Consider the following 13,720-nt stretch of genomic DNA (forward strand, 5'->3'; position numbering starts at 1 on the left):
TTCAGGGACAGTAATACAGGATTAAGTTTCCTTTGGATGAGAGAATACTGGAGACTTCTGGTGCCTTTGTTTGATTTACCATGTACAAACAGAACATAAATATCAGAATATTGTCACTAGCTCCTACTGATGACACCAATAATCCTGCTGGACTATTAGCAAGCACTCTTTTTAAAAAGAAAGGATGTATCTACAGAAGGAGTAGAGCCTTTCCCATCATCTCCTCCATTTAAAATATTTTATGGCTACAGCATTAAACTCAATGGGACTCATTTCTGGGTAGATGGGCATAGGATGGCACTTATTCTACCTTCCCTTATATATCTTACTTTCAGAACTTCTAATTATGTTCTTGGTGAGCCTTTTTGCCAACACATTTTGTGAATTTTGATGTACTTATCGCTCCTATCTGAGGTCTTACCAGTGCTGTGTATGGAGTTACTTCCAGACTCTTGGAAACAACCTATATTGATTCAGGCTTATACTACACAACGAGCTCCATCAGACGGGGCTGGGGGAAATGACACTTCCCTACCATCACTTCTCTGCCCTCACTTTTGTTGCTCAATACTTCCTCTTTCTCAGGGAGAGGAAAGAGGAAGTAAACAACATGCACGTGGCCCATTCAGTGGACTGTTTTGATCCCGCTGCTTCTCCTGCACACAGCAGGAAATAGTGGCAAGTTCTGACTCTAAAAAATAATTTGGATTTACTGGGGTCTTTTTTTTTATCGTAAGAAGAAGACTAGAGGGGGCGGGAGCTAGAGGGGGCGGGAGGCGAGTTAAAGCTGCAGGAGCCCTGCCCTCTTGACCAGATACAAAAGAGGGCAGGCTCCTGCAGCTTTAACTGTTGCAATGAAGAGGGAATTTCACCAGGTGCTGCATGCATACAAAGAACACCTGCTGAAACTCCCTTTTCTATACAACTGTTAAAGATACAGGAGCCCTGTCCTCCTTTCCATATTGTCACCTTAGTGCTATCAAATGTTTTACTAGTCACAACAATCCTTTTACTATACACAAATATACTATTTTATGTTACTAAGGCTGTAATCCTATGCATATTTAGACAGAAATGTTACAATTCCCAGATCATCCTCATCCAGGATGCACCCTAAATGAATCTTTACTGAGCTTTGTGTAGTATAAACAAATCTGGGCTTCATTAAGGCTACAATCCTATACACATTTCCCTGGGAGTAAGTCCCATTAAAATTCATGGGGTTTGTTTCAGAGTAGGCATGCATAGGATTGCACTGGGAGGAGTACTGGAACTCGACAATTGAGGAGGTACTACTAGAATTCAGTTATCTTGACCTTTCAAGCTACAATCATAGTTTGAATTAAAGTTCATTTTAAAGCCGCCCTTTCCAGCTGTTGATTAATAACATTCCACACATGCTTTTCGTGCCAAGTTTTTTTTTTTTTTTGGTCATCTATGGAATCCTACTAGTGCTGCAGAGTTTACACTTTGAGGAATGTGTGTAGCATAGCTCAAACTATCAATGACACTTTTAAAAGGGTGGAAAGACGTATTTAAAAAGCACAGCAGGTGGGAGGAAAAGATATGCTAATTCCCATTCCGGAGATCTTGATATCTCCACTCAACTTCCTCCTAGAATTATTGGATGTTGTTTTTAATCTATATGTTCATGAGGTCTAGAAATCCACATACCTGCTATCAGACAGTTCATTGCCGAGTTTAGTTTTCTGTGGGCATTTCCACACAGAATTTTTATAAGGTTTCTATCACAGGGTAGAAGTCCATGTTACTAACAGAAGACCTGGAAGTACTGCTGAAAATGGCAACTCCAGATCCCCCTAATGGAAGGATAGGCAATCTGTGGCCTTACAGATGTTTTGGCTAGTACTGATGGGAGTTGTAGGCCAAAACATCTGGAGGGCCACAAGTTGCTCACCCTTGCCTTAATGTGCAGTAACACTTGGGTCATGGCATTATGTTTGCCTGCCCCCATCAGTGCCAGCTAGTGGAGCAGGAAAAGCATGAGTTAAGGATATTCTGTCCAGAGGCAAGCGTGACAACATGTTTGGAAGGATCGGGTGTGAATTCGTCACCATGTCTCCAGGGACATCAAGCGCTGCCCTAAGTGCAATCAGTCCCCACTAGCTGCATGCACCGCTTGCATTCATCCTCTGCCAATGCACATGGCAGATGCAGAATATAATGGGTTGGGTGGAACTGTGCACATGGAGGAAAGCAGTCTTGGTGCTCAAAAGTCTCATTTATTTATTTAAGATGGGTGGGCAACTTGTGGCCTCCAGATGCTTAGCCTATAATTCCCATCAGCCCTACCTAGAACAGCCAATGGTTAGGGATGATATGAGTTGTAGTACAAACATCCAAAGGGCCACATGTTACCCAACTCTGATTTAAGATATTGGCATGCCGCCTTTAAGAGAAAGCACTTCTTAAAGTATCTTCCAAACATTGTTGTAAACGCACGCCATACCTCATATTAAGTTCTTTCCTAAAATCACATAAAGTTCTCACGGAGATGTGCTTTCATAGTAACCTCAAGAAGTTCGTGAATCGAGTTCCTGTTATTTTGCTGACGGAAACATGAAATGTTTATCTTAAATTGTATCCAAACCTTCAGTTCTGAATTGCACTTTTGCTGCTGATTCAAATCACTTTAGCTATACCCTTCTCTAATTCCTTGCAGTCTTTCCTCGTTTCACAGCATTGTTTTACTGAAAATGTTGCTGTTGCCCTGTTAATTTAGTGTGGCTCCCTAATTATGCAAAATTGGGCAAAATATGTCAAACGTTAGCCCCATACAAATATTATGTATTTTGGGCTTTTAAAAAAAAAAAACAGTTAAGTTTGGGGTGTGATTTAGTGAAAGCTACTCATTACTGACAAGCAATATGTGTCTCTGTGACACCTTGCCTTTCCTTCATTTCCACAAGCTAGCACATAGGCTGGGATGGGGGCATGAAGTGCATCCCCTCCCCAAGCCCAGGAGATTGTTTTGGGAGGCAGCCAGCTCCTCTCCTTCTCAAAGGCAGACCCACAGTTTGAAGTGGGTAGAAAGGTATTCCAATACCTCCAGGAGACATTGCCTCTTCCTCCCCTCCTGAACCCATTCTGGATGGATGTCAAGTGAAAGAGAGGCATTCTTCTGCAAGTCCAACTTTTATTATTATTATTATCATTTAAAGCATTTAAATAATAATCAATTGTGTTGTTGTTGTTATCGTCATCGTCGTCATCATCATTAAATGAATGTGTAGTCTCAAAATATCTTACATACACAAATACAGAAATATGTAATTGATACATAATACATATTAACACTTTGGGAGGGGCTATGTTTCAGTGGTAGAGCAGCTGCTTTCCATGCAGAAGGTCCCCAGTTCAATCCCTAGCTCATGTGGAGGGTGTCTATATGGCCTATTTACCCCATCATGGCTGCGCAGTGGTGCTGCATTGTTTATATGATGCAGCCGCCATCTCACAGCCACGACGGGCTTTTCCCTCTGAAACTGTGCTTTTTGAAAGTGTCAATTTGCCACGACTTTCCCCTTTGCTCCAAGGTCACAACATTGTTTCTTCATGTGTTAGTGGTGGCCTCAGTTTGGATTGTCCAAGTGGATGTAGCTCTGGGCGGATTGGGTAAGTGTGGGAGCGCAGGGCAGTGGGTGGACTTGACAAGCCGAATGGCTGCCAGTGGTGCGTTTTTTCTTGCCAGATGGCCTGCGCTCCTTCCTGCTAACTTTATAATTTCCACCTCATAGCAGTGATGCTATGAGATTTTTGAGGGAATCAGATATCAACATGATGGTGTATAGTTACCCCCCAAGTAGGACTACGAAAGACTCCTGCCTGAATCCCCAGAGAGCTGCTGCCAGTCAGTGTTGACAGAACTGGGCTAGATGGACCAAGGGTCTGACAGCTTCCTATGTTCCTTACACAGCAGGCTGTATTCATTGATTCAGTTATTTTGGGCCCAGGCCAAGGCAGACCTGGTCTAGGTCTGGAAGGTCTGGTCTATGTCTAGAAGTAGTTACTTTGGTCATTGGCTGATGATTGTTCTTGCTTCCAACGTTCTTCCACTCATCCTTGGATGCCGCTGCCATGGGTCGAGCAAGGTGTATGTGGTCAGGCCCATTTCCACACCTAGTCCTTATGCTTATTGTTTGCTAGGAAGGAGATGCCTGGGTCAGGGTGGCCAGCTTGTGATTTTAAAATTACTTGGTCAGTGCATAGAGCCAGGATGTGTTTTGATTGATTCATGGGCGAAGTCTATGTGTTTTGGGCTGGCCAGAAGGTTGATCCTGATGGTCCAAACCTGATATCAAAGCTGAGGTAAAAATGTTGGACAGGTGGATAAAACACCCACTGTTTTAGGCAACCTTAGCTGAATGGGAGAGGTATGAAGCAAGAAACAGAGGCAAAGGTAATGGCAAGAGGAGGGTAATAACAAGGCTGAAGGGGTGGTTGAATTTCGCTCCTAGCAAAGAAGCCATTTGCCACCCACCTCACATGTCTGCTCTACTGATTTCAGACATCTTTGTGACTTGCTTCCCCACCCTTTTTGTCAAGGATTTGAATTGTAGAAGGAAAGGAAACTTGACATTAACTATGCTAGATTTGGGGAAACAGAAGTTCTGGAAATTAAAGAACAGAGTCTCTGTGATGTGATGGAAAGTTCTTTCTCTCCAGGATCACTTTATCATCCCCTCAGACCCATTCTAGGGTCTTAGATTTTGCCTTGATGTTCTCTGACGCTGTGACCTCAAGCTTTCGTTTTTCTTCTTCACAGCCAAGAGAACTAGAAACGTGCCCTTTTTAAAAATTAAAGGTGAACCCCCAGGATTAAGAACAAGCAATCCTATTCTGCGTTAGAAACGTTTTGCAATTAAGTATTGCAATCACAAATCAATAAGGAAGATATCTATTAACTCCTCCTTCCATCACTAGAGCTTTCCCTTTCCCATATTGCAGCTAGGATCGCCGTTTTTCAGCTGGGCAAGTGATGGACAGTCCAGCCATTCAGTGTATCACTGGAGAAGAACAAGGCAAACATTTCAATAATTAAATACAGAACTGGAAACTAGGTCACTAATGGCTAATGGTAATGAAAGTCTTACTATTATAGGTAGCATATTCTGGCCACCTAATCGCTCTGCTTTGCCCAGGATCAGTTAATTGCTGCCTGCCTGCCTGCCTTCTTGAAACCAGATCAGTGCATAGGAACTCCTGGCAAAGACAGGCTAAAGTTGATATTCATAATTGATGTGAAATAAATTGTTGTCCAGGAAGATTTCATTTCAGATGTCAAGTTGCAGCACACACCTTCCAATATAGTTCACAGATGAAAATAGGGACATACTTGTAACACTCCACTCTTCCCCAACCCGGTACCTCCAGATGTGTTTGGGGGATGATAGGCACTGGGGGGGGCATCTGGAAGGAAGCAGGTTGGGGAAGGCTGCCCTGTTCTCACACGAAGGGGTGCCACAGTCTCCATTGCAAAAGCTGCTCCTCAGCCATGTGTTGTTTTCATTTTCTCTGCAATACCGTGTTCTTTACTGTTTAAAAGCCAACAGGTGCTTCCCCCTCCTTTGGATTAAAGGTATGCTAGGAATACATAATTTTTCTACCATGTTTTCAATAGTTCAACAGGCTTGGGACCACAATACCTGACGGAACGCCTTTCCTGACATGAACCTACCCGGACACTACGTTCAAGATGTAAGGTCCTCCTCCGGGTGCCTACTCCAAGGGAAGCTTGGAGGGTGGCAACAAGAGAGAGGGCCTTCTCTGTGGTGGCCCCCCAATTGTGGAACAATCTCCCTGATGAGGCCCACCTGGCGCCAACATTGTCATCTTTTGTCAAGACTTTTCTGTTCTCCCAGACACTTAGAAATATGTAATGAGCCTGGGTCTGTTTTTTGGCTCATCATTTGTAAAGTTGTTATAGTGGTTTTAAATGTATGTGCATTTTGCATGTTTTTGTGGTTTTTAATTTTTGTATGTTGTTTTTAAGTGTTTTTATCTTATGTAAACTGCCCAGGGAACTTCAGCTATGGGGCGGTATACAAACACTCTGATCTCGGAAGTGAAAATTGGAGCTCCAGCCCTCCTTCCCATCACAGTCAGAGCAGTAAGAACTGCGACAGCTGCTCTCTGAGTTTGGAAACTCGACCTCGGAAGACAAGGGAAGGGGGCATTTCGGTGGATGGGGAGGGGAAGAGACTGGAAAGTCCAGGATACAAGCTATCCTGAGGCCTCTCCAGCCTCCTTCCCTCCCCCTTCTGAAATGCTCCAGCTAGATGGGCAAAAAAGCCAATCTAGCAAAAATGCAAAGATTTCCTCCACCACTCCTCCTGCCATGTGTAGGATGACTGTAAACCTCTGAGTTCAGAGGCTTATGGTCATCATCATAGGATTGCTCCCTAAGAAGATAAAGCCAGAATAGCTACACAGTATTGTTGGACTAGTAGCCCTAAAAGCCCCCTAGTCCTGAATTTAATATTTAATTTATAGCACCCTGTGTGACCTGGCCCAAGACATTTTTCAGCCCCTGTGTGGTTGCACACCCTCATGTGAGAGAGGCAATGCCGTGCAATGTCAGACAGAGGGTCGCCATCTGTCCAACTTTGCAGAGGACAGTCCTCTAGTTGAAGGGCTGTCCAGCCCAACTCTGGGTTAAAGATGAAAAGAACCGTCAGAAGGGAGAGCAGCAGGTGGTGCTGGAGTTGTCCTTCAGCCATTAGCTCCTGGGCAGTAAACTGAGCAAGCCCATAGGTCACTTGGTCACATCCTTTCCCACTATGTTGAGACATACTGTATTTATGTTTAAATTATAGTAATTATATCAACTTCCATCTGTACGTATAAGTTAGCATATTGATTTTATGCCAATGTATGTCCTTCCTTTCTCCCTTTTTGGGTGAAGCATTTCCTATTTTGGAGTGATGTAAAAGTGGTCATCCTAGACTGAGGATGCTTTTTTAGTGAAGTAAAGCTCCATCTGACGAGCGTTTTACTGCACACTCGTTACTGGGCACTCACGAATTACTCACATGACGTCGTCTGCCTCTCTCGCGTCTTCCACCCCTTCTGGCCATTATTGCGCTGGAAAAAAACCCTCATTAAGTCCGGTTGTTGTTCTCTCCTACCAGACTGAATGGGGCTAATTACTTCCTGTTTTCAGGAAGCGACGTGGGAGCGGCAGCAGAAGCAGCGATGGGAGCCGCGCATTTGACTAGATTTAGATGGGGCTTGTAGTCAGACCGAGGATGCAGGGATTAGGGTGACCATATTTGGGAAACCAAAAAAGAGGACACCTAGTGTGTGTGTGGGGAAGCAGCTTTCTGAGTCTGCAGAAAGTACGTTATTCCCCCGCCACCTTAAAGAACCCGATTGGAGTGGAGGAGGGGAAAGGATTTCATTCTGCACCACCACCATCCACTCCAATTGGGGCCTTTTCTATAATGTCCACGAATGACCCACTTTCCCCTTTAAGACCTCAATTGGAGCTCGGGGTGGGGGAATGATGTGCCTCAAGAAAGCATGTCACTCCCTCCTGCCATGCTAATGGCAGCCTTAAAGGGGAAGGTGTGTCATTCCAGGACATTATTGAAAATTATAGAAAATCCCCCCTGACACCATGGAAAGAACAAAAACCAGGACAAATCCGGGGAAATCCTGACAGTTGGTCACCCTAGCAGGGATGCATCTCTTAGAAAAAGCACTGCTTCACTGGCACCCCTAAAAAGACTGCCACTGGCACCCCTAAAAAGACTAAAAAGCTGCGCAGATGCTGCATGTGGCTGGGATAATTCTTTTCTTATAAGGTATAACTAAGAACTCCTCCATCCACAATAGCTTTTTCACTTGTTATGGGCAGACCTTCTGAAATATGAATAATCTATAAGAATTATGATCCTGTGGAAACTCGAACTCTGGTAGGGTGACCATATGAAAAGGAGGACAGGGCTCCTGTATCTTTAACAGTATATTGAAAAGGGAATTCAGCAGGTGTCATTTGTATATATGGAGAACTTGGTGAAATTCCCTCTTCATCATTCACAGCAGTTAAAGCTGCAGGTGCCCTGCGCTCTTTTAAATCTGGTCACTCTAGTATAGCTCCTGCAACTTTAACTGTTGTGATGAAGGGGGAATTTCACCAGGTGCTGCATGCACACAAATGACTCCTGCTGAAATTCCCTTTTCTATGCAACTGTTAAAGATACAGGAGCCCTGTCCTCCTTTTCATATGGTCACCCTACACTCTGGGGCTGTAGTGAAAAGCTTCCTTTGGAAACATTTGAGGCCTAGTTTTAGATCATACTCCTTCTTTAACTTCAGCTGTTCTATTTGGTTCCTAACATGCATCTGATCTGTATGCACAAGCATTCAAACACCATAAATCACTGTGCATTTCTAGACAGAGAGAAAGGGCTCCTGCAGCTTGAACTCTTGTGATGAAGAGGGAATTTCGCCAGGTGCTGCATGCATACAAATGACACTCGCTGAAATTCCCTTTAATATACAAGTGTTAAAGAGACAGGAGCCCTGTCCTCCTTTCCATATGGTCCCCCTACTTATACTGTGTTTGCTCTTATTGTTAGGAAGAGAAAATTCACAATCAGTCTGGGCGCAACTTTGAATGTTTGTTGACAGAGGAGGATAAATGCAAGGATAGGGTTTCTTCTAGAGTTGGGGTGCAGAACCTTTCTCAGGCCGAGGCCCAAATTCCATTTCAGAGAAGCTGTTCAGGACCACATTCCAGTGGGGTCACAGGCAAAAACAAAAATACCAGCATATTGTAGCTTAAAGCTCTTACTGCCAGTAACTAAGCCTTAGGAGAGGCATTTTAACTATTTAGAAGGGGGAATCCCCAAAGCTGGGAAACCCACAAATGATCGGCACTCCAAGGGAAAGGGATGAAGCCAAGAGAAGGTGGAGAGGCTTCTAGGGAAACCCCCAGAGGCACGTATTTGGCCCACGAGTCAGAGATTCTGCACCCCTATTCTAGAGGAACAAGTGCAATTTCTTACGTGTCTTTTCAGATCTATTAAAGGAAACCTTAGATACTTTTGCCAATGGGCCATTTTTATTTTTTATTGGAATAAACCCCTACTACATATTTCACACACATTTAATAGAAACTGCCCAAATAAACAATTTGCTTTGGTTTTTTATTTTTGAAAATGCCTTGGGTGAAAAGAACTCAGATGAATATCTTGACATCTCTAAGAGACCAATGAGCGTTTCTGCACTGTGTTGGGTTATGCAGGCGTCTTCTCCATTGTGAACCAAGAATTGGCATATCCTGCCATCAGATCTGGCAACAGGCACTTGGCTAAGTGTATAAAAATGTTTCACATATCCTTTTCGCTTTGCAAAAGACTAAGAAAATCCAGGCCACGTTGTAAGTTATGAACTAATTTGGCAGCTTGCATGGTGCCAAAGTTGTTGAGGAACTAAACGATGTCTATTGACTAATTCTTGCCAAAAAGAAGAAAAACACTCAAGAATTATTTGTCTAAATTAATAAATCGTTCAAAAGTTTGGCTTTAGTTCAAAAGGCGAATGTCTTGTGTGTAGCCACAGTTTCCGCAGGCTTCGTGGTGTCTCCAGACACTTCTTGAAGAAGCTTTGAGGAAAGCAATCTGGAAGTAATTTGTTCTGGACGCCGTAGCAGCTTTTCCCCCCTGCCACCATCCCCATTGACAATTACACACTTGATAGATACTCCTCTCATTCACAACCAAGTTACATGCATAAGGAAGTAGTTATTCTGAGAGTCTGGAGGAGGCGCTCGAACTTCAGATCTCCAAGACTGTTGTAATCTCCCCACCTTTCCACCATCTCTTCAGATGGATACTTTTCTCTATCTGCCACACTTTTAAACTCCTCTGCAGTTCTTGAAGAAAGTTTAAAAGTAGAAAATCTACTTCCCCACCTTTAGGAGTAGGCCTGAGAGAACCTATTGGCCCATAGAGTCACTGTTGGCACAAGCCTACACGGTTGCTGGAATGATGACAGTGTTGTAATTAAGTGGGCTAGAAAAAAGGCTTACTTCTTGTTTCTTACCTGGTACTGGAACAACCCATGTTATTTTTTTCTTCTACTTTGGAACATGATTCATTGTCAACTTTCTAAGCAGGTCCCAGATCTATTCCTGGGAGTCCATTATGGCTTTTGTCGCATCAGGAGTGGCAATTAAGAGTGTGAGACAAAGCGAACCCGCTGAGAGTATGCCAGATCCACAATGTAAAGCATGAGGTTGACATATGTGAACACTGCAATGACCACCTGGCTGTCCCATGGGCACATGGCCCTGGAGCACTGGTAAGGGCGGTGTGGCGAGCCATATTTACGGTCAAAGCAGAACACTGGCCAGATGACAGCAGCGCTCACATACATAAGGACGGCCAAGAACGTGTAGATGACCACAAAGCGCTCAAAGGAGCACTTCAGCATCGCTGTCCGTCCTGTGACGCTGAGGGCGATCACCACCACAGTCACTGCAAAGCAGAAGCCGTATACAGCCACACACCACTGGGTGGCCACATACCTATTGTATTGGCTGCCGTTCACCAGCGCGCCAAAGATGATACAAGCTACAAAAGCCTGGACAATTTTCAGGAGGCCCGAAACAGTGGCCATGTAGCTGGTCACCTGCCCTGGCTTGGCCCTCGTCAGAAAGACCTCTGTGGCATAGGCAAAAAAGAGAAGCCCCGCAAAAACACTCGCAGAGATGCGGAAGTCTCTCACCTCACATCCACTGGAAGAGCAGTCAAACTGGACATAAAATGGGTAGATTAGAGCAGCTGTGATGGACATGAGGGCGGCGAGCATGGCAAATGCAGCAGTGAAGTTCCCCCAGGAGATGCTCAGGCAGCTGTGGAGGCGTGTGAACTCACAGGTGATGATGAAGAGGGTGACCGCAAAGCAGAAGCACCAGACAAACATGCAGAAGGTGCCATAGGCTGCGCTGAATCCTCCTCGGTGGGCCACAAGGCTGAACGTGGTACATCCAAAGGCCACCTGCAACAACCGGGCAACTCCTACCCGAGAGGCCACAGCAGCCAGGTTTAGGTACGTCCCTCTGGAGCTCTCCATTGTCGGTTCAGAACTCCCAGTGTTCTTCTTGCCGTTGAAAGTGGGCTGCCTGTCCTTCAACCCCGACCCAGGGCTGGATGACTAAGCGAGAGCTAGGGTGTGAATTAGCTTCATAGCCCTCCTCCAGTATCTTTGCTGGCTATTTATGCTGCAGGGCATGCGTTTCTGGCAGCTTTTTGAGACAGCCTCCCCTCTGCAGTGAGAGTATTGACCTGCCTTTCTGGTATGCTGCAGTTATGATCCATCAACCCTGGCTGTGCCGGGGTCTGCACGCTGAGCCCTCCTCGTGCATGCCTGTCACTCTTTCTTCCACCCCGAGCGTTTGCTTTCTCCCGAGCAGCTAACAGGGTGTTTGCTTCATCTCAGCTGTGCAGCTGTAGCTCTTTACGGTGTTGCTGCAAGGAGCCAGGGTATAAATAGGAAGCTATATTAATAGACCTATCTGGAATGGAGTGGGGGGAGGGTGTGGTCTACACAATAATGTCAAAGTGGTACCCATTTCACCCAGAGCTGTTTTGCATGGCGTGACTTCTGGATCTCTGTGGCTGAAAACAAGTCAAAGGAGCTGGACTTGTGTAAGGCTGTACTTCTAGAAGAAAACTAGTAGAAAGAAAGCAGCCTAGGCTGAAAAGGAGGACAGGGCTCCTGTATCTGCAGGAGCTATACTAGAGTGACCAGATACAAAAGGGGCAGGGCTCCTGCAGCTTTAACTGTTGTGATCAAGATGGAATTTCAACAGGTGCTGTATGCATACAAATGACACCTGCTGAAATACCCTTTTCTATGCAACTGTTAAAGATACAAGAGCCCTGTCCTCCTTTTCATACAGTCACCCTAACTGGCAGCCAGTTCAAATATATAAATGGTATGTATATTTGTTGCTGGTCACATTGAACCTTGGCATGTGTGTGCCTAATTGTTTGGCCCGGTTGATGGATGGGCGAGCCACGCTGTCTCCATCAAGGGCTTCTCTTTGGCAGCCTCGGTGACTGGAAGAGGCAACTCAAAGGAGCTAGTCCTTGCTGCTGCTGTTGTTATTATTATTATTATTATTTATTTATTTATATAGCAGCATCAATGTACATGGCAGCTGCTTTATATAACATCAGACTATCTGTCTATCTTGCTCAGTAGTGTCTCCTCTTGACTGGCAGGGGCTCAGGCAGGGAGCTGCCTTTCCTATCACTTGCTTACTCAAGAGCCGCTTTTTCTTTCGAACTGGAGTCCGAACTGAGGATTGTACCTAGGATTTGTGCTCTATCTGCTACTTAGCCCCTCTGATGCTTGAAGATCTGTGGGTGAAGAAGTAAGAAGACAGCCTCACATATACACAGAAATACAAACACACACACACACACACACACACACACACACACACACACACTTCTGGCAAGTGGCAGTTGTTGCTCCAGCGACAAATCTGTAGAAACTGGACGCAGCCACAGCAATCCTCTACTCACAGTTGTGCAGGGTGGCAGATATGCCACTGCTATGTCAGGGAAACATCTGCCAAATCCAATCTGCCTCAGATTAGGATGGGAAAGATGCAAAACAAAATACTAAAACAGTGGGGAAATGACAGGCATGCCACTGGCTTGCAGAGGGGGGTTTCAGTGTGCAGTTGGACACAAATGTGCAGTTGGGGAAAAATGTGCAGTTGGAAATCTGATAATGTGCAGTTGAAAAAAGGGGTGAAAAAAAATAAGATACATGTTATGTTTATTAAGAACTTAACAACAGACGAAGTCAGGGATGGCTTGAAAAACATATATAAGGATGCAGGTGAAAGAGCCCTTGATGGTGTGACTGATGTTGTTGGGTCCTATGACAGTGTTGTCTGAATAGACGTGGGGGCAAAGTCAACACTTGGGTCTATTGCTTGGTCTGGTCCCTCTGTCTGTGTCGCTGTCCTGTGTGCTATTGCTGGTTAGCATCTGCTTCAGGTTGGCAGGTTGTCTGTTGGCCAGGACTGGTCTGCCTCCCAAGGCTTGTGTGAGAGACGTGTCTGTGGTGGGTTGGAGTTCACTGATGATCCGTTGCAGTGATTTCAATTGGGGGCTGTAGGTGACAACTAGTAGTGTACTTCTCTTGGTCTGTTGTCCTTCCTGGGTACCAGTATGGCCTGTCAATCTATCTTTAAGTTCAAGGTGCTACTAGTGTGGGGAATAATCTGTCCAGTTGTGTTTTGCTTGGGTGTGTGTGTCTGACATGGCATTTGTGCAGTTGGAAAATTTGCTTTAAAAAAACCCTGCTGGCTTGACTAGAATCTTTGTCACAACCCACCAATTAGGGATAGTGCCTGCAATTACATCCATGTGATATGTGGACTCAGAGGCAGCCCGTGAGGCCCCGGTGATCTGGCCTTGTGTACATAACCTACAGGGCTATAAGGCAAGATAACTTCATGGACACTTTTCTTGCCTTGGCTTGGGCAAGGATTACTCAAAGGAACCCTGTCCTTGGTTGCCAACTCTCAGGAACTCATAGTGCTTGCCCTACTGCTGAACAGCCTTCACAGTAAATTTGAAAATGCCGTTACAAGACAACCCCTGCTATTAGTCAGGGTGAGGCAGTCCATCCCAGCCAGCAGATTTTGTGGTACTGTTAGAAAATTGTC

At 45.0% G+C, this 13,720-nt stretch overlaps 1 protein-coding gene across 1 annotated transcript; it reads right to left on the minus strand.

The window, feature by feature from the left end:
* Positions 1 to 9,860: 9,860 nt before the first annotated feature.
* On the minus strand, positions 9,861 to 11,184 carry MYADML2 (myeloid associated differentiation marker like 2). The gene has a single exon (XM_063123211.1). It carries the CDS (start codon positions 11,101 to 11,103, stop codon positions 10,201 to 10,203), a length of 903 nt encoding a protein of 300 aa, XP_062979281.1. The 5' UTR covers positions 11,104 to 11,184; the 3' UTR covers positions 9,861 to 10,200.
* Between the last annotated feature and the right edge of the window lie 2,536 nt (positions 11,185 to 13,720).

Source organism: Elgaria multicarinata, chromosome 3, assembly GCF_023053635.1.
Source record: "Elgaria multicarinata webbii isolate HBS135686 ecotype San Diego chromosome 3, rElgMul1.1.pri, whole genome shotgun sequence".
In the NCBI taxonomy this organism is placed as follows: Eukaryota; Metazoa; Chordata; class Lepidosauria; order Squamata; family Anguidae; genus Elgaria; species Elgaria multicarinata.